Below are 18419 nucleotides of genomic sequence, written 5' to 3'. Positions count from 1 at the left end.
AATCACAATAAAATTTTGAATACGAATCCAACGGTTTCAAGTTTATGTGACATACGTAACCCACATACTATCAGGCTAATTTATGGTGAAAATATGTCGAACAAGCTAATTTTGAGTTATCAGTACTACAATTGGGAGGGGTAAGAAAATGTTTTCAGGTATGTATGGCACATGTGGTAGGTGAGCATCTAGAAAATATGAAAAAAAGAAAGAAAGAGAAAATATTTTGAGGTCATTAGTCTAAAGAAAAAACAGAGCACCCATTTGAACCATCATCACTGCCTTTCTTGCTTCCTCTTCAATCCGACCCAACACCAATGTGCCGTAGAGCTGCCACTTCGCCTCACCATTCCACCCCGCGCGCGAAATTTCTTTGTCAGCGAGACAACAGTGCACACGAGGTGCTTGACAAAATGCACGTTAGAGAGAGAGAAGGGCATCTCAAAAAGAAAAAAAATAGAGAAGGAGAGAGTGGTACGTTGCCTTTTTTTTTAAAAAAATAGGGAAACTTTTTTTTTAGTCCAAACACTAGAGAATTTTTTTTCTGAAAATAACAAGGGACACAACACGGTTGGGCCATCCACTTGGGTTTAGCCCACTCACGGATCGGTTACTCTCGCTCCTCCCGTTCTCCGGCGTCTCCGCCGCAAATCGGCACCGGCGGCAACTCCTCTCTCTCTCTCTTGCGCGCCCCCCGTTTGCCCCACCGACTGCGTTCATGCTAGGTCCCCATTTGGTGGTCGGGATGGTGGTGGTCAGGTGCGGTCCTCGCCGGGGCTCATGCTGGGTGGGTGCCCTCCGGCGGCTGCGCCGCCTGGAGCTGCGGGTGGTCGTAGAGGCCGCCACGGCGGGCCACCGTTTGAGCCCGTGCGAGCACGGCCACCGCGTGAGTCCCCACAGTGAACAAGGTGCACATTTTTTTCTTTGCACATCTCCTCTCCCTCAGTCCACAAACCACAATAGCTTTACTTTCTCTGCGATTCTCTAACACCGGCGAAGCTCAGCCTGCCATACCAGTAATTCAGTTCTGAATCTGAATTGCCTGTTGATCATCATTCATTTAATTTCCCTATCTGCTTTCTGTCACACCCGGGGAGCCCAACGCCAACCCACACGGGGCCCAGCAGGACGAGCCAAGGCCCAGAAGGAAAACGAAGCCCAGCAAGTGGTTCGACCCAGCGAGCTGGGAGCTGTGACTGTTAAGGCCTTTTTGGTTCATAGGATAGGATTATCGTATGAATAGGAATTTTATAGGAAATGAGATGGCATGTATGTCAAATCCTATGAGTAGGAATAGGAAAGGAGATGTCATTTGGTTGACATCAAAGAAATTTTTTCATTGAGTCTAGGTTCTTTTTTATTTTCCTATGAAATGTGGAGGATAGGAACCAATCCTACGTAGGAATAGGAATCTATTCCTATGAACCAAAGGGCTCTAAAGGAAAAAATCCTATAAGAATCCTATCCTATGAAATTCCTGCAAACCAAAAGAGGCCTAAAGGAACAGAGGGCCGTCGAGGACGGCATCGAGATTGTAATAGGCTAAAGTACTTTCTTCCCCCAGCTACTCTGCTCCTCCCCTGTTCCTCCACTCCCAGATCCCCAATTCCTCTCCTCCAACCCTAAGTATTCCCTTGTAATTCGAGATGATGAACTAGATCGGTGTTGGGAGTGTGACATATGGTATCAGATTTGCCGGATTATCTACAGAAGCCCACTTTCTCCACGCGCCAACAACGCCACGCCCTCGAGATGGAGCAGCGCGTCGAAGATCTGGCGGCCTCGCTCAAGTCCATCCAAGAGCAGAACACCGCTATCATGAAGGCGGTGGCGGCATCCACTGCCCTCTTCGAGGAAATTCGGCCCGCCGTCGCCGATCTGGCAGCATGGAGGCCGTCCCTGGAGAAATCCGTGGCCGATCTGCAACAAGAGTTGGGCGGGGTGCGCCAGGAACTCGATCTGGTGGCGAAGAACCCGGTGCTGAAACTCAAGCCCACGCAGTTTCCTCCTCTCCTTCCACAACCCAGTGGCGCCCCATCCAACAGCGGTGGCAGCCTCCCCAACACCAACGGGCCCGATGGCCACCGCGTCGACACATCTCACCGGGGGTTCGGGAATGGGGTGGTGACCACCCTTGTTCCGCCTCCGGGCAATGGTACGTTCCAGTCCACAGATCTCTTTCATACAGATAGGCATGCGCGACCACCGGGGCGGTCTCCTGTGCGGGGCGCGTCCCGATCTGGTAGTCCTCGGTCATCCCGCTCTAGGAGTCCTTTTCATCACCGGTCGCAGATCACCCCTCGTCCTAAGATGGATTTTCCGTCGTTTTGGGGTGAACGGCCCCGCAGTTGGAAGCGCAACTGTGAATCCTACTTCAGGATCTTTCACTTGGATCCCGAGCTGTGGGTCGATACGGCCGCGATGCACTTCACTGGTGCGGCGATGGTGTGGCTTGAGAACAATGAGTTTCATCTTAGTAAGATGAAATAGGAGAAGTTCTGCACCATTGTGTGCGATCAATTTGAGCGCAATGAGTTCTCTGGGTTACTTCGTCAGTTATTTCATCTGCGTCAGAGTGAGTCAGTGTCCGAGTACACCACCAAATTCAACGAACTCATGCATGCCCTCTTAGCCCACAGTACCACTTGGGACCCTGCGTTGTTTCCTTCTCATTTCGTAGATGGTCTCAAGGATGAAATTCGTGCTGTTGTTCTTGTGCACGATCCAAAAGATCTGGATACTACTGTTTCCCTGGCTTATCTGCAGGAAGAAGCACTGGAGATATCGAAGCGTAAAGAAGGCCGGCGTTCCGACATTGGGGTTGTCAATCGCTCTCATCTTCGAGGGGCGATGCTGCTGCCACCTCCTCCTGGCAGACCTCCACCAACACCGCCAGCTAGCGGCGATGGGTCACGCCCTGCGAGCGCAGAAAATGCACGGGGGGGCAACTCGGTGGAAGAGCGCCTCACTACTCTTCGTGCATATCGCCGAGCGCGAGGGCTGTGTTATATGTGTGGGGAGAAGTGGAGTCGCGATCACAAGTGTGCAGCAGCGGTTCAACTCCATGTGGTGCAGGAGATGTTTGAGGTGTTGGGCATGTCATCCAGAGAAAGCCAAGAGGCTGTGTCTGATACGTCCAGTGAGTGTCACACAATCTCAAAAGCAGCTCTGGAAGGATCGGTCGCTCCTCAGACTATCAGATTGCAAGGGAAGATACAATCTCAGCAAGTGCTCATGTTAGTTGATTCGGGCAGCTCGCACAGTTTTATCAGCTCAGTGTTGGCAGCAAAGTTACAGGGGGTCAGACACTCGCCCAAAGCTTTGAAGGTGAAAATTGCAGATGGGGGGCAGCTGTTGTGCAACCAGGAGATTACCAGGTGCAGTTGGTCTGTTCAAGGGCACAAGTTTTGTACTGATTTGAAAGTCCTTCCGTTGGGTTGTTATGACATGATCATCGGCATGGATTGGCTGGAAGAGCACAGTCCCATGGATGTGCATTGGGGGCAGAAACAAATGTCCTTTGCCCATCATGGCAAGCGCATTACCCTGAGAGGAGTGCAACCCAAGATGGATGAGTGCCACCCAGTATCAATGGAACAACTGCACTTCCTGATGATTCACAATGACATACACCAGTTAGTTCAATTGGAAACAGTTCCTGATCAGAAGAAAGGTGGGGATGAACTGGAAAATCCACCAGAGATTGCGGAGTTATTGGTGCAATTTGAATCACTGTTTCAAGACCCCTCGGGCTTGCCTCCAGCATGCCCCTTTGACCATAAAATCCCTTTGATTCCCAGGGCTCAGCCGGTCAATATCCGACCGTATTGATACAACCCTTTCCAAAAGGACGAAATTGAGAGGCAAGTAAAAGAGATGCTGCGTCAAGGGATCATACAGGAGAGTTACAGCCCGTATGCCTCACCCGTGCTCTTGGTTCAAAAAAAGATCTGTCATGGCGATTCTGCGTGGATTATCGACACCTCAATGCGATCACGGTCAAGAACCGGTTTCCAATGCCGGTGGTAGAGGAGCTCTTGGATGAGTTAGCGGGAGCAGTATGGTTTACAAGTTTGGATCTCAAGGCTGGCTACCATCAGATTAGGATGGCGCCGGAAGATGTGTTCAAAACGGCCTTCAAAACCCACCTTGGGCATTATGAATTCAAAGTCATGTCGTATGGGCTTGCCTATGCTCCGGGAACATTCCAAGGAATGATGAATTTTGTGCTGTCACCACTGATTCGCAAAGGAGTATTGGTTTTTGTGGATGATATCCTAGTCTACAGCCACACATTAAGGGCCCATGTCCAGCTTCTTCGAAAGGTGTTTGAATTATTGAAGGAACATCAGTTGAAAGTCAAAAGATCCAAGTGTAAATTTGCCCAGCGGGAACTAACTTATCTAGGCCATGTCATCAGTGCCCAGGGGGTGGCTACCGATGAGAAAAACATCTCAGCAGTTAAAAACTGGCCAGTTCCCAGCAACGTCAGGCAGGTTAGAGGGTTTTTAGGCCTGGTGGGATATTACAGACGATTCGTCCGCGACTTTGCGCTGATCAGCCGGCCACTATCAAACTTGCTGAAGAAGGATTTGATCTTCGTCTGGAGCCACGAAGCCGAGGAGGCATTCCAACATCTGAAAAAGGCACTGATCTCAGCCCCTGTTCTCGCCTTGCCCCAGTTCGACAAACCGTTTGAAATCGAGACGGACACCTCAGAATTTGGGGTTGGGGCAGTCCTCACTCAGAACGGTCACCCACTCGCTTTCCTCAGTAAAGCATTAGGACCAAAAAACAGCGGTCTGTCCACTTATGAAAAGGAGTTTATGGCGATCTTGATGGCAGTCGAGCGATGGCGGTCTTATCTTCAAGGGGGGGGGGGATTTGTGATTCGCACTGATCACAGTAGCCTTGCCCACCTGGGAGACCAGAGGCTGGTTACCTCCTGGCAACGCAAGGCGTACGCCAAGCTCATGGGGCTGCAGTACCGAATTGTGTATAAAAAGGGGATTGAGAACAAGGCGGCAGATGCTCTGTCCAGAATGGATGCCGGGGTGGCTGCTATTTCAGTCACCTTACCAGCCTGGTTAGATGATGTGGTGCAAGGGTATCAGCACGATGGAAGTGCGCAGGACATTCTAAAGAGCTGCCAAGGGAATGAGAAGGCTGGGCTGATGTATACGGTCTGCGATGGGGTCATCTTGTACAAAGGACGAGTCTGGGTGGGGAATAATGCAGCCATGAAACAACAGATTCTCCAAGCAACTCACTCCAGCGCAACTGGGGGCCATTCAGGGGAACAGGCAACTTATGCCCGGCTTCGACGACTCTTTGCCTGGCCAAACATGCGACGGGAGGTAGCAAACTTTGTTTCGTCCTGCAATGTTTGTAAACAAGCAAAAACTGAGAAGGTACGAGTCCCCGGGCTAATCGAACCCCTACCTACGCCTCCACACGCTTGGCACACGGTGACAATGGATTTCGTGGAGGGGCTACCTATGTCACGTGGATACTCCTGTATTATGGTGGTGGTGGACAAGTTAACGAGGTATGCACACTTCATTCCTCTGGCACATCCATTCTCTGCAATCCAAGTGGCGAGTATCTTCATGCAGCAGATCTATAAACACCATGGGCTGCCCTATGCCATTGTCTCTGACCGGGATCGGGTGTTCACCAGCACGTTGTGGAGAGAACTGTTTAAGCAGGCAGGGACGGAGCTCAGGATGTCCTCTGCCTACCACCCGCAAACTGACGGAACCACGGAACGGGTGAATCAGTGCATGGAAACTTATCTGCGCTGTTTTTTCCATTCATGCCCTCACAAGTGGTTTCAGTGGCTGCACCTCGCTGAATTCTGGTACAACACTTCAGCTCATTCTGCTCTCAAGGCTTCTCCTTTCGAGTTATTGTACGGTCACCCACCTCGTCACTTTGGCATTGTGGATGCATCCGCAACAGCGCCAGCGGACCTTGCGACCTGGCTCCATGAACGCGAGGTGATGATCGCATTGCTGAAACAGCATCTGGAAAGGTCCAAACAACGGATGAAGGACCAAGCTGATAAGAAACGGTCAGAGAGGTCTTTCGCGGTGGGAGACTGGGTCTTTGTGAAGCTGCAACCGTACGTCCAGGTCTCGGTGGCGCCGCGGGCTAACCACAAACTTTCTTTCAGATTCTTTGGTCCGTTTCAAGTCTTGGCGCGGGTGGGCAAGGTGTCCTATAAACTGCAACTTCCTCCATCCAGCAGGGTACACCTAGTGTTTCACGTGTCCCTGTTGCGCTCGGCGCTGCCTAAGGACACGGAGGTGGTGACTGCGCTGCCGGAGCCGCCAGCGCCACATTCTTCTCCAGATTTCCCCAAGGAGGTGTTGGCAAGGCGCATGGTCACTCGAGGTGCGAGCAAGATTCCTCAAGTCCTGATCAAGTGGTCGTCGCAACCCAAGGAGCTGGCATCATGGGAGGACTTCTTCGAGCTTCGGACTCGTTTCCCTGGAGCTACGGCTTGGGGGCAAGCCGCGACTGAAGCGGAGGGGGATGTCACACCCGGGGAGCCCAACGCCAACCCACGCGGGGCCCAGCAGGACGAGCCAAGGCCCAGAAGGAAAACGAAGCCCAGCAAGTGGTCCGACCCAGCGAGCTGGGAGCTGTGACTGTTAAAGGAACAGAGGGCCGTCGAGGACGGCATCGAGATTGTAATAGGCTAAAGTACTTTCTTCCCCCAGCTACTCTGCTCCTCCCCTGTTCCTCCACTCCCAGATCCCCAATTCCTCTCCTCCAACCCTAAGTATTCCCTTGTAATTCGAGATGATGAACTAGATCGGTGTTGGGAGTGTGACACTTTCCTTGTTCGTTCCATGTATGTGTACGCAGTATGCTCAGTGTTGTTGTTACTGGACCACCATGTACACCAAACCACCACCATGGTAAGGAGAAGAACATGACTCTAATTCGTGATGCTTCAGGGCTTACAAACTGGTTGTTTGTATTTAGTCACACAGTAGTGTCGCATTTTGGGAGTCCTCTATAGTGTGATGTCATGCGTCTAGCCTACTTTATGTACTTTAATTATCGATCAGTGATCTGTGTCTGTCCGCATAGGTTACTGGTTAGTTTATTAGCAAGGCCTGTCAGCTAAACTAAAAAAATGCAAGTAGCTGGATCAGATCTGCTATTGCCTTGTTTGACCTGCTGTTTGGGGATTTCAGCCTCTCCTGCAACCTTGCCTCGGTGCTCCTGTTTCTCACTCCTTCATTTGTGTAAGCTCAACACTATGCTCCTCTGTTTTCCTCTGCAAATCTGGATGTAGGGTTCTGTTTATTTTCTCTGTTGCTGCAACTGGCTAATTTAGCCTGTGATTTTCTACTCCTACTGGTTTTCTATCCACTGTTATATTCACTGGTTGTTTGTACCTGCAACCGGCTAATTTAGCCCGTGATTTTCTACTCCAACAGGTTTTCTATCCACTGTAATATTCACTGGTTGTTTCTACTACGCCCGATGTGAAGCACTCTCATTGGTCATCTATCATTTATTCTGGTAATTTCCCACACTCAAAAGTAGTATTCTTAGTTTTTCCATTGCCTACGGATCTGCCAGTAGGTTTCCTATCTCCATTAAAGTTGACAAATTTATCTCCTCATTTCCCACTCAACGTGTTTTTCATCCATCACTGCGTCCTTCCAGTGCTCATCTTTCAATTTATTCACGCCATTCCACACCTAAAAAAAATGAGGAAAGAGGGGAAATTGTCTTTATAGCTTTTGCTCCTATTTTCCATTGTACTTGTTCATCTCCATACGATGTGTTCCATCATCTCCATACATAGTCTGTTCTCTTATTTTCTTCTATAAACTCTCCTTCAGCCTAGTGGCCTCGCCTACCACTACCGGAATCGCACCCTATGCCGACGGCCAGGGCCGTCGGCATAGCCCTGAATGGCCGTCGGGACAGGCCTATGCCGACGGCCCCCATCGGCATAGGGCCGTCGGCAAAATATCCGTCGGCGTAGCCAGAAAGGCCGTCGGCATAGAAAGGCCGTCGGCATAAGACCTATCCCGACGGTGTCCGTACATCTATGCCGACGGCGAAGGCCGTCGGCAACGTTATCGCCTAACGGCGGCCGCCGTCAAGTCTGCCCAACCACTTGTCTCCACGTGGCACCCCTATGCCGACGGCCTGGCCGTCGGCTTAGCAGAAAACTGTGCCGACCGGCCGCTGCTCGTGGGCCAGGGCTATGCCGACGGCCCTGCCGTCGGCATAGTCGGAGATTAAGCCGACGGCCAGGCCGTCGGCATAGTCCTTCAAACGGAGATCCCAGTTGCTGACACGTGGGTAGCTATGCCGACGGCCAGGCCGTCGGCTTAATTTCAAACTATGCCGACGGCTAGGCCGTCGGCATAGGTGCCCACATGTCAGCAACTGGGAGCTCACGCTGGCCCTATGCCGACGGCCTAGCCGTCGGCATAGTTTGCTTTTAATTTTTTTTCTTTTTCCTGTTTGTTTTCAAATCAGTTCAATTCAGATAACATCACATATATAACAGCACATAAGGATAAGCATAAGGATCATGACAACAATAGATCATCATCACACAAGCATAAGCATATCAACGAATGTAAGCATAAGCATCATCACACAAGTCAGCTAAATGATCATCAGCACACACAAGTCATCTCAAGCATCACCATCACATCTCAAGCATCATCGAGCACCGCGGAGGTCGTCACCGCCAAGACGGCCAAAGTCCAGGTCATCAGTGCTAGCGGCAGCGCTACCGCCTCCGCCTCCGTGGATCGGAGTGGTCGGGCTCCGTGTCTCCGGAGTGCTGCGAAGACCACCGCCAACGGTAGATCCACCTGTTCCCTGCATGTTGAAAAGACATATGCACGGGATTTATGACTGTGTTGAAAGGCATGACATGCTTTGGGTGAATAGATTGGGGATGAACTAACCGGCGAGGGGCCAGCGTTCTGTGCCACAAACTCCTCAAAGCTCATCAGCACTGGTTGTGCTGGAGGGCATTGTGCTGTAGGGAACTGAGGACACCTGCCGGCCGCCATATCCTGAAAAGCCTGCTGCATCTGGCTATCCCTCTGCACTTGGTGTTCATAAAGCCTCTGATGCCACGCCATGGTCTCCTGGCGTGTGTACTCCATGTAGGCCTACGGTATGACATGATGGAACTCATAAAACTACTAAATGCGGAAAATGAAGTGAGAAATGAAGATAAGAGGGAAAATACTTACAGATTGTTGCTCCTGAAAGAGGGACTGTGTACTAGTCACTGGCTGGCTCGTGCGCTGGCTCAGGCTCGGGTTGATCCGACGAAGCTGTGTGTAGGAGATACTAGGAGTGATCACAGCATCGAGAACCGCATCCCGACCGTGCTCCTTGGGCCCCATCCTCACCACCGCCATGTCGTCCAGAGGCGCCGCAATGGGGTCAGGTGTGTCAGGATGTAACTCCAGATACGCTTCGGAGTAGGCCTTCTTCCTCCCTTCGGTCTTCTTGCCGTAGTACTTGGGCTCGCCAGGCTTGGGGTCCTTCCGCGTATGGGCGATCTCCCACGCCTGCATGTGTGAGAGCGGCCGCTTCAGTTTCTCCTCCTGCACCACCAAACAGAGGTTAGTCATACATAAGAAAGTGATGGTAAATAGAAGAAGAAGAATGTTTAATGGGGTTAGTCATACATTAACTGCCTTGTGGAGATAGTGGTTTCGGTTTCCCTGAGCATGTACTCCCTCCGTCCCTCGGTTAGCCTTATTTTGGGTTCTCATAGCCGCCCAGGCTCCAGCCTCATCACACCAAAGATCCACCAATGCCGCCCAGGACTCGTCTTTTCCATAACACCAATTTGGACACACCTACATAATAAAAGCATAATGGCATGTAGGTGTGTCCAAATTGGTGTTATGGAAGCATAAAGCATAATGTACCACAAGGTAATGAAAGCATAATGAAAAATCTTTTATACTTACCGCCAAGAACTCGGGCCTCTCCAAGGTAATGCCCATCCTCCGCGCTTCTTCCTTGGTCATCTTCACACAAAGATAGTCGTGGTAGTATGTGGAGATGGCCACATAGCACACCTCGTACTGCATCTGGCAGTCCTTCTTCTTGCATTGGCGCAGCACGATCTGGTCCGCTCTAGCCCTGTGCTCCGGAAGAACTCGATAGTATTTCTACAATCATGCATGAAACAAGAATGGGAGAAGCCATGAGTTAAATCATTCATGAAACTAGAATGGACTTGTGCTTCTGAAGAGAACTCACCCAGAAAGTAGTGATCACGGCCTTGGCATGGGTCTCATGGTCCGCGTGGCGGGCCGCTTCCCAGTGGTCCCAGCTCGTGGCCAAAACCCGACGGTCCGGCTGCCTGACTGGATCAGGACAGTACAACCCCGGCCAATATAACTTCAGCAAGATGGTGATGAGGCCGTTGGGAATACGGACCCCTTTAGAATATATCCAGTTGCTGCAAAAGAATGAACTATTAGCATGTGACAAGAAAAATAAATAACAACCGGAACAAGCATGTGACAAGCAACATAATGAACCACTTACTCTTTTCCCGTGGGCTCAATGAGCCACTTCTGCTCCTTAGTAGCAGGAACCTGCTTTGGTAGCTTTGCGTTGCCACGCAGCCACCCCTTCGTGTCAACCCCCTTCCCGTCACCACCATCATCCCCGCCACCACCCTCCTCCTCGCCTGCCTCCCCCTCCCCAACCTCCTCCCCAACCTCCTCCTCCTCCTCCTCGCCTGCCTCCTCCTCCTCCTCCTCCTCCTCCTCGCCTGCCTCACTAGAGGAGGGTACCTCACTAGAGGAGGGCCTCGAAGACAACACCCCTAAGTCGGTGAGGGTGCGCTCTTTCTGGCCGCGACCCCCTGTAGTGGCTCTCCCCCCAGCACCTCGTCCTCTAGAGGCTCTCCCCCCGCCCCCTCCTCCTCTAGGGGCACCTCTATGTTGGAATCTCGGTTACTTCATGAACAACCCGACCTTTCGTGAAGTTCTTCTTGTCTTCCCTGTCTGGATGGTCTGGCGGGAGGAACTGTCGATGCAGGTCAAAGGCTACATACTTGCCACCCTTACTCAGCCAAATCATTCGCAGAGCCTGCATGCACACTGGGCATGGCATCTTACCGCTTGTACACCATCCGCAGAATAGAGCATAGCCGGGAAAGTCATGCATGCAATAGTGCAACCAAACTTTCATCAAGAAATTTCTCCGCAGATCCCGGTCGTATGTCAACCTCGGAAAGTACCAAGAATGGTGCAAAGCATCCACAAGCGGCTGCATAAACACACCCAATTGCTTCCCCGGGTAGTCAGGCCCCGGAATGATGAGCGACAAGAACATGGTCTTCCGTTGCATTAGGGCGCCGGGAGGAAGATTGAGCGGAATTACAAACACAGGCCAGCAGCTGTATGGATTGGACGACATACCATATGGATTCAACCCATCACCTGATATGGCTATTCTGACATTCCCAGCCTCGGCTGCTTCCTCGGGGTATTCTTCATCGAATGACTTCCATGCTTTCCCTCCCGATGGATGTATGATTTTTTTTGGATTGTACCTTATACCTTCCTTGTGCCACTTCATCATTTTGGCAGACTCCTTCGTGATGAAAAGGCGCTGCAGTCTTTTTATAAAATCAAGATACCGAAGAACCTTAACAGGGATGGTTAGCTGCTTTTTCTCACCATCCTCACCGACCACCTCAATGTACCGAGACGAACCGCACTTCCTACAGTACTTGTCATCCGCATACTCGTGCCTAAACAAAAGGCAATTCTTCGGGCAAACATCTATTTTCTCATAATCCATAGAGAGTGCCTTCATGATTTTCTTTGTATCGTACATGCTTTTCGGCAGTTCATGACCCTCAGGGAGGCTGTTAGACCATACTCCCAGGAATGCTTCGAAGCATTTCTGGCTACAGCCGTACTCAGCCTTGACTGCAATCAGTTGCGAGATGGCATCCAGCTGAGATATTTTCGCACCCGCATAAAGAGGTTTCTTCGACGAGGCCAAGACCTCCAAGAAGGCCTTTGCGGTTGCCTCCGGCTCCTCCGGTTCATTCTCTGAAGGTGTCGCATTTCCGTTTCTTCAACAACGACATCATCTAGCATGTCCCTGACCCCGTCGTCCTCATATCCATCGATGCGTTGTCGCATCACCTCCTCTCTACCACGGTCCTGCTCGGCTATGTTTATCGGCGGCATGTCAAAGTTTGGCATATATCCGTGCGTGCGAAGATGCTCACTCATGTCCGTCTGATTTCTACGGTGACGTCTGGCACATCTCGCACAGGGGCATGGTGGGATAATTCTCATTGGACGACGGAATATCTCCTTCAAATACACATCGGTTTTCGCGATCCACTCTGATGTTACTCGATTCCGACGGATAAAACCACTGTACATCCACTGATTATCTGCCATCCTCTGCTTTTTTGCAACCCACACAACATAATTAAGGATTCACTTAAATTAATCACATCAAATTTTCAGTTTCTACCGCGTTTAATCCACCTACATCTCTAATAGGTAAAGATGGGTCCTAATCCCACCCGAGAATGTGTAGATTGAGTACGTTGTCCACGCTCTACCCCGTTCCGAGACAAAATTTCGGCAGCACCTCCCTGCTGTTCTCCAGATACATGTCTCGGCAAAATGCCGAGAGAATGTGCATCCGGAGAACAACAGGGAGGCGCCGCCGAAATCCTGTCTCGGAACGGGGTAGAGCATGAACAACGTACCCAATCTACACATCCTCGGGCTGTCCGTGGAAAGCGCTGGACAATCCGAAAGAGCTGCGGTGATAAATATGCAATTGAATGCATATTTATCGATGCAACCCTTTCGGACGGGAGACCTAGGTTACGCGACTTGATGTGAAAATTTAAGTGACATGGAAAAAAAGTGGACGGGGTCATGGAATTGCTGCTCACCCTCCGATGTAGAGGATGTAGTCGATCAAAGGAGGGACGATCCTGGACCAACACCTCCAACGTCGACGGTCACTCCACGAAGATGGGAACACCACAAATCCTGTTAATTCCATCAAGTGAAAAAAATTAGGTCTTCACCTCACATTAACCATTTGGCACAACATTATGAATCTACATGAAACAAAATGTCAAATTGCAAAAAAAAATATTTATTAAGTATTTTAGAAACCAAGTGCCTCGATTTGCTTCTTATATATGAATCAACATGACCATAACACTAACTTGACCAATATCCATCCATCTATCACAAATTTGCCCAATATCTAATTCATCTATATTCACAAACTTAGTAAAAACTATCTAGTATGTATGTAAATACCTAATAAAACTACACAAAACTATCTAGTATATATCTAAATATCCATCCATCTATCTATTCATCTAGCATCCATCTATATATTCATCTAGCATCCATCCATCTATCTAGCATCTATCTATTCATCCAGCCACCATGAACACAAGGAACGAGAACAACGGGTGCTCACTGGGGCTGGGAGCGGGCACGGCGGCGTCTGGCGATGGAGGGAGGAGCTCACTGGGGCTGGGAGCAGGGCCGGCCGAAGCCGCGCCCAGGAGTGCTCGTTGGGGCGGCCTGCGGGCTCCGGGAGGCCGAGCCAGGGCGGGGAGCCCTGCGGCCGGCGGCGGCGCGAGAAGGGGTCCGCGCGGGCCGGGTGGACGGCGACGTCGTGGGGTCGGGGTGGGGTTGGGAGGCCGGGGCGGGGTCGGGTGGACGGCGGCGCAGCGAGGAGGGGCGGAGAGGGTCGGGGCGAGGGGCGGGGAGGGGCACGGGCGGCGGCAGGCGGCGGGGAGCGGCGCGGGTGGAGCGGCGGCGCAGCGAGGAGGGGCGGAGAGGGTCGGGGCGAGGGGCGGGGAGGGGCACGGGCGGCGGCAGGCGGCGGGGAGCGGCGCGGGTGGAGCGGCGGCGCAGCGTGGGGGCGGCAGGGAGCGTCGGGGGCGCGATGGGGAATGAGTGGAGGGGGTTCGCCCCGCGGGTGGATAAGGCAGACTATGCCGACGGCTAAGCCGTCGGCATACGAGAGGAGGCCACGTGTCACCTATGCCGACGGCTTAGCCGTAGGCATACTTTTTTCTATATTTTTTTATTACCCACGTCACTGATCCGCGTAAAGCCTACCGTATGGCCTAAGCTATGCCGACGGCCTTGCCGTCGGCATAGTTTTATTTTCCTTTTTTATTTTATATAAATTTTTTAATGTTTTCTTATAGTTATATATTTATTCTTTTTATTTTATATAGATTTTTAAATTTTTTTATAGTTATAATTTTCCTTTTTATGTATTATTATTTCATATAGATTTTTAATTTTTTTTAAACCGCTCAGCCCTCTCCTCTCCCGGAACCACACAGAGGGGAGGGGAGGGGAGGCGCCGTCCGTGACGGGGGCCACACCCCGGAGACGCGTGCCGCCTCTTCGGACATGCCACAACACCACCCCACATGTATGAGGGCCCGGTACGACGCTCCGGTGCCATTGCTACCCCCCAGGGCCCCCGTCCCGCCTAACCCTGTAGCGTTTTACCACGGGATCTAGCCCTTTGACTTTGCACGGATGGGCTTTGACCAGTGGACCTCTCCACCCGGTTGTGTCAGGTCCGCCCATAGAGACACCCGGGAGCAACATCCGGGCCAGACCCACAACAAGATCCCCTCCGTGTAGACCCGACGCGCCCGTTTCCCCCCTCCAGGTGCCGGCGGCGGCGCCGTCCGTGAGGGGGGCCACGCCTCGGAGACGCGTGCGGCCTCTTCGGACATGCCACAACACCACCCACATGTATGAGGCGCGGTACGACGCTCCGGTGGCATTGCTACCCCCCAGGGCCCCCGACCCGCCTAACCCTGTAGCGTTTGACCACGGGATCTAGCCCTTTGACTTTGCACGGACGGGCTTTGACCAGCGGACCTCCCCACCCGGTTGTGTTCGGTCAGCCCATAGGTACACTTTGGAGCAACATCCGGGCCAGACCCACAACAAGATCCCCTCCGTGTAGACCCGACACGTCCGTTTCCCCCCTCCAGGTGCCGGCGGCGGCGCCGTCCGTGAGGGGGGGCACACCCCGGAGACGTGTGCCTCCTCTTCGGACATGCCACCACACCACCCCGCATGTATGAGGGCCCGGTGCAAGGCTCCGGTGGCATTGCTACCCCCCAGGTCCCCCGTCCCGCCTAACCCTATAGCGTTTCACCACGGGATCTAGCCCTTTGACTTTGCACGGACGGGCTTTGACCAGTGGACCTCCCCACCCGGTTGTGTTAGGTCAGCCCATAGGAACACTTTGGAGCAACATCCGGGCCAGACCCACAACAAGATCCCCTCCGTGTAGATCCAACGCGTCCGTGAGGGGGGGGCACACCCCGGAGACGTGTGCCGCCTCTTCGGACATGCCACCAAACCACCCCGCATGTATGAGGGCCCGGTGCGATGCTCCGGTGGCATTGCTACCCCCCCAGGGCCCCCGACCCGCCTAACCCTGTAGCGTTTGACCACGGGATCTAGCCCTTTGACTTTGCACGGACGGGCTTTGACCAGCGGACCTCCCCACCCGGTTGTGTTCGGTCAGCCCATAGGAACACTTTGGAGCAACATCCGGGCCAAACCCACAACAAGATCCCCTCCGTGTAGACCCGACGCGTCCGTTTCCCCCCTCCAGGTGCCGGCGGCGGCGCCGTCTGTGAAGGGGGGCACATCCCGGAGACGTGTGCCGCCTCTTCGGACATGCCACCACACCACACCGCGTGTATGAGGGCCCGGTGCGACGCTCCGGTGGCATTGCTACCCCCAGGGCCCCCGACCCGCCTAACCCTGTAGTGTTTGACCACGGGATCTAGCCCTTTGACTTTGCACGGACGGGCTTTGACCAGCGGACCTCCCCACCCGGTTGTGTTCGGTCAGCCCATAGGTACACTTTGGAGCAACATCCGGGCCAGACCCACAACAAGATCCCCTCCGTGTAGACCCGACACGTCCGTTTCCCCCCTCCAGGTGCCGGCGGCGGCGCCGTCCGTGAAGGGGGGCACATCCCGGAGACGTGTGCCGCCTCTTCGGACATGCACCACACCACCCGGCATGTATGAGGGCCCGGTGCCACGCTCCGGTGGCATTGCTACCCCCCCAGGGCCCCCGTCCCGCCTAACCCTGTAGCGATTGACCACGCGATCTAGCCCTTTGACTTTGCACGGACGGGCTTTGACCAGCGGACCTCCCCACCCGGTTGTGTTCGGTCAGCCCATAGGTACACTTTGGAGCAACATCCGGGCCAGACCCACAACAAGATCCCCTCCGTGTAGACCCGACACGTCCGTTTCCCCCCTCCAGGTGCCGGCGGCGGCGCCGTCCGTGAAGGGGGGCACATCCCGGAGACGTGTGCCGCCTCTTCGGACATGCCACCACATCACCCCGCATGTATGAGGGCCCGGTGCCACACTCCGGTGGCATTGCTACCCCCCCCAGGGCCCCCGTCCCGCCTAACCCTGTAGCGATTGACCACGCGATCTAGCCCTTTGACTTTGCACGGACGGGCTTTGACCAGTGGACCTCCCCACCCGGTTGTGTTAGGTCAGCCCATAGGAACACTCTGGAGCAACATCCGGGCCAGACCCACAGCAAGATCCCCTCCGTGTAGACCCCACGCGTCCGTTTCCCCCCTCCAGGTGCCGGCGACGGCGCCGTCCGTGAGGGGGGGGCACACCCCGGACACGCGTGCCGCCTCTTCAGACATGCCACCACATCACCCCGCATGTATGAGGGCCCGGTGCCACGCTCCGGTGGCATTGCTACCCCCAGGGCCCCCGTCCCGCCTAACCCTGTAGCGATTGACCATGCAATCTAGCCCTTTGACTTTGCACGGATGGGCTTTGACCAGTGGACCTCTCCACCCGGTTGTGTCAGGTCCGCCCATAGAGACACCCGGGAGCAACATCCGGGCCAGACCCACAACAAGATCCCCTCCGTGTAGACCCGACGCGCCCGTTTCCCCCCTCCAGGTGCCGGCGGCGGCGCCGTCCGTGAGGGGGGCCACGCCTCGGAGACGCGTGCGGCCTCTTCGGACATGCCACAACACCACCCACATGTATGAGGCGCGGTACGACGCTCCGGTGGCATTGCTACCCCCCAGGGCCCCCGACCCGCCTAACCCTGTAGCGTTTGACCACGGGATCTAGCCCTTTGACTTTGCACGGACGGGCTTTGACCAGCGGACCTCCCCACCCGGTTGTGTTCGGTCAGCCCATAGGTACACTTTGGAGCAACATCCGGGCCAGACCCACAACAAGATCCCCTCCGTGTAGACCCGACACGTCCGTTTCCCCCCTCCAGGTGCCGGCGGCGGCGCCGTCCGTGAGGGGGGGCACACCCCGGAGACGTGTGCCTCCTCTTCGGACATGCCACCACACCACCCCGCATGTATGAGGGCCCGGTGCAAGGCTCCGGTGGCATTGCTACCCCCCAGGTCCCCCGTCCCGCCTAACCCTATAGCGTTTCACCACGGGATCTAGCCCTTTGACTTTGCACGGACGGGCTTTGACCAGTGGACCTCCCCACCCGGTTGTGTTAGGTCAGCCCATAGGAACACTTTGGAGCAACATCCGGGCCAGACCCACAACAAGATCCCCTCCGTGTAGATCCAACGCGTCCGTGAGGGGGGGGCACACCCCGGAGACGTGTGCCGCCTCTTCGGACATGCCACCAAACCACCCCGCATGTATGAGGGCCCGGTGCGATGCTCCGGTGGCATTGCTACCCCCCCAGGGCCCCCGACCCGCCTAACCCTGTAGCGTTTGACCACGGGATCTAGCCCTTTGACTTTGCACGGACGGGCTTTGACCAGCGGACCTCCCCACCCGGTTGTGTTCGGTCAGCCCATAGGAACACTTTGGAGCAACATCCGGGCCAAACCCACAACAAGATCCCCTCCGTGTAGACCCGACGCGTCCGTTTCCCCCCTCCAGGTGCCGGCGGCGGCGCCGTCTGTGAAGGGGGGCACATCCCGGAGACGTGTGCCGCCTCTTCGGACATGCCACCACACCACACCGCGTGTATGAGGGCCCGGTGCGACGCTCCGGTGGCATTGCTACCCCCAGGGCCCCCGACCCGCCTAACCCTGTAGTGTTTGACCACGGGATCTAGCCCTTTGACTTTGCACGGACGGGCTTTGACCAGCGGACCTCCCCACCCGGTTGTGTTCGGTCAGCCCATAGGTACACTTTGGAGCAACATCCGGGCCAGACCCACAACAAGATCCCCTCCGTGTAGACCCGACACGTCCGTTTCCCCCCTCCAGGTGCCGGCGGCGGCGCCGTCCGTGAAGGGGGGCACATCCCGGAGACGTGTGCCGCCTCTTCGGACATGCACCACACCACCCGGCATGTATGAGGGCCCGGTGCC

General features: G+C 54.2%; 1 protein-coding gene, 1 long non-coding RNA gene and 1 pseudogene across 2 annotated transcripts; 2 read left to right on the top strand and 1 right to left on the bottom strand.

The window, feature by feature from the left end:
* Window positions 1–18419, top strand: part of LOC125518084 (putative disease resistance RPP13-like protein 1) — a 44128-nt pseudogene that overhangs the window by 14813 nt on the left and 10896 nt on the right.
* LOC147956861 (uncharacterized) lies at window positions 1681–2795 on the top strand. The gene is made up of 2 exons (XM_087536831.1): window positions 1681–2155; window positions 2767–2795. The coding sequence occupies exons 1-2, from the start codon at window positions 1681–1683 to the stop codon at window positions 2793–2795; spliced, it is 504 nt and encodes a 167-aa protein (XP_087392957.1).
* Window positions 8643–10021, bottom strand: LOC125518085 (uncharacterized). Its single transcript, XR_015611847.1, has 3 exons — window positions 9693–10021; window positions 8955–9608; window positions 8643–8865 (listed from the first exon to the last, which is right to left on the bottom strand). It is a non-coding gene; the product is annotated as an uncharacterized LOC125518085 (long non-coding RNA).

This window comes from Triticum urartu, chromosome 7A (genome assembly GCF_056163025.1).
Source record: "Triticum urartu cultivar PI428250 chromosome 7A, HENAU_Tu73, whole genome shotgun sequence".
Taxonomy (NCBI): Eukaryota; Viridiplantae; Streptophyta; class Magnoliopsida; order Poales; family Poaceae; genus Triticum; species Triticum urartu.
This window is presented reverse-complemented; position numbering and strand designations above follow the sequence as displayed.

Coding starts and splice junctions, on each gene's coding strand:
- LOC147956861 (XM_087536831.1), top strand. CDS start 1,681: ATGGTATCAGATTTGCCGGATTATCTACAGAAGCCCACTTTCTCCACG. Junction 2,156..2,766: donor TGTTCCGCCTCCGGGCAATG/GTACGTTCCAGT, acceptor GCTTATCTGCAG/GAAGAAGCACTGGAGATATC.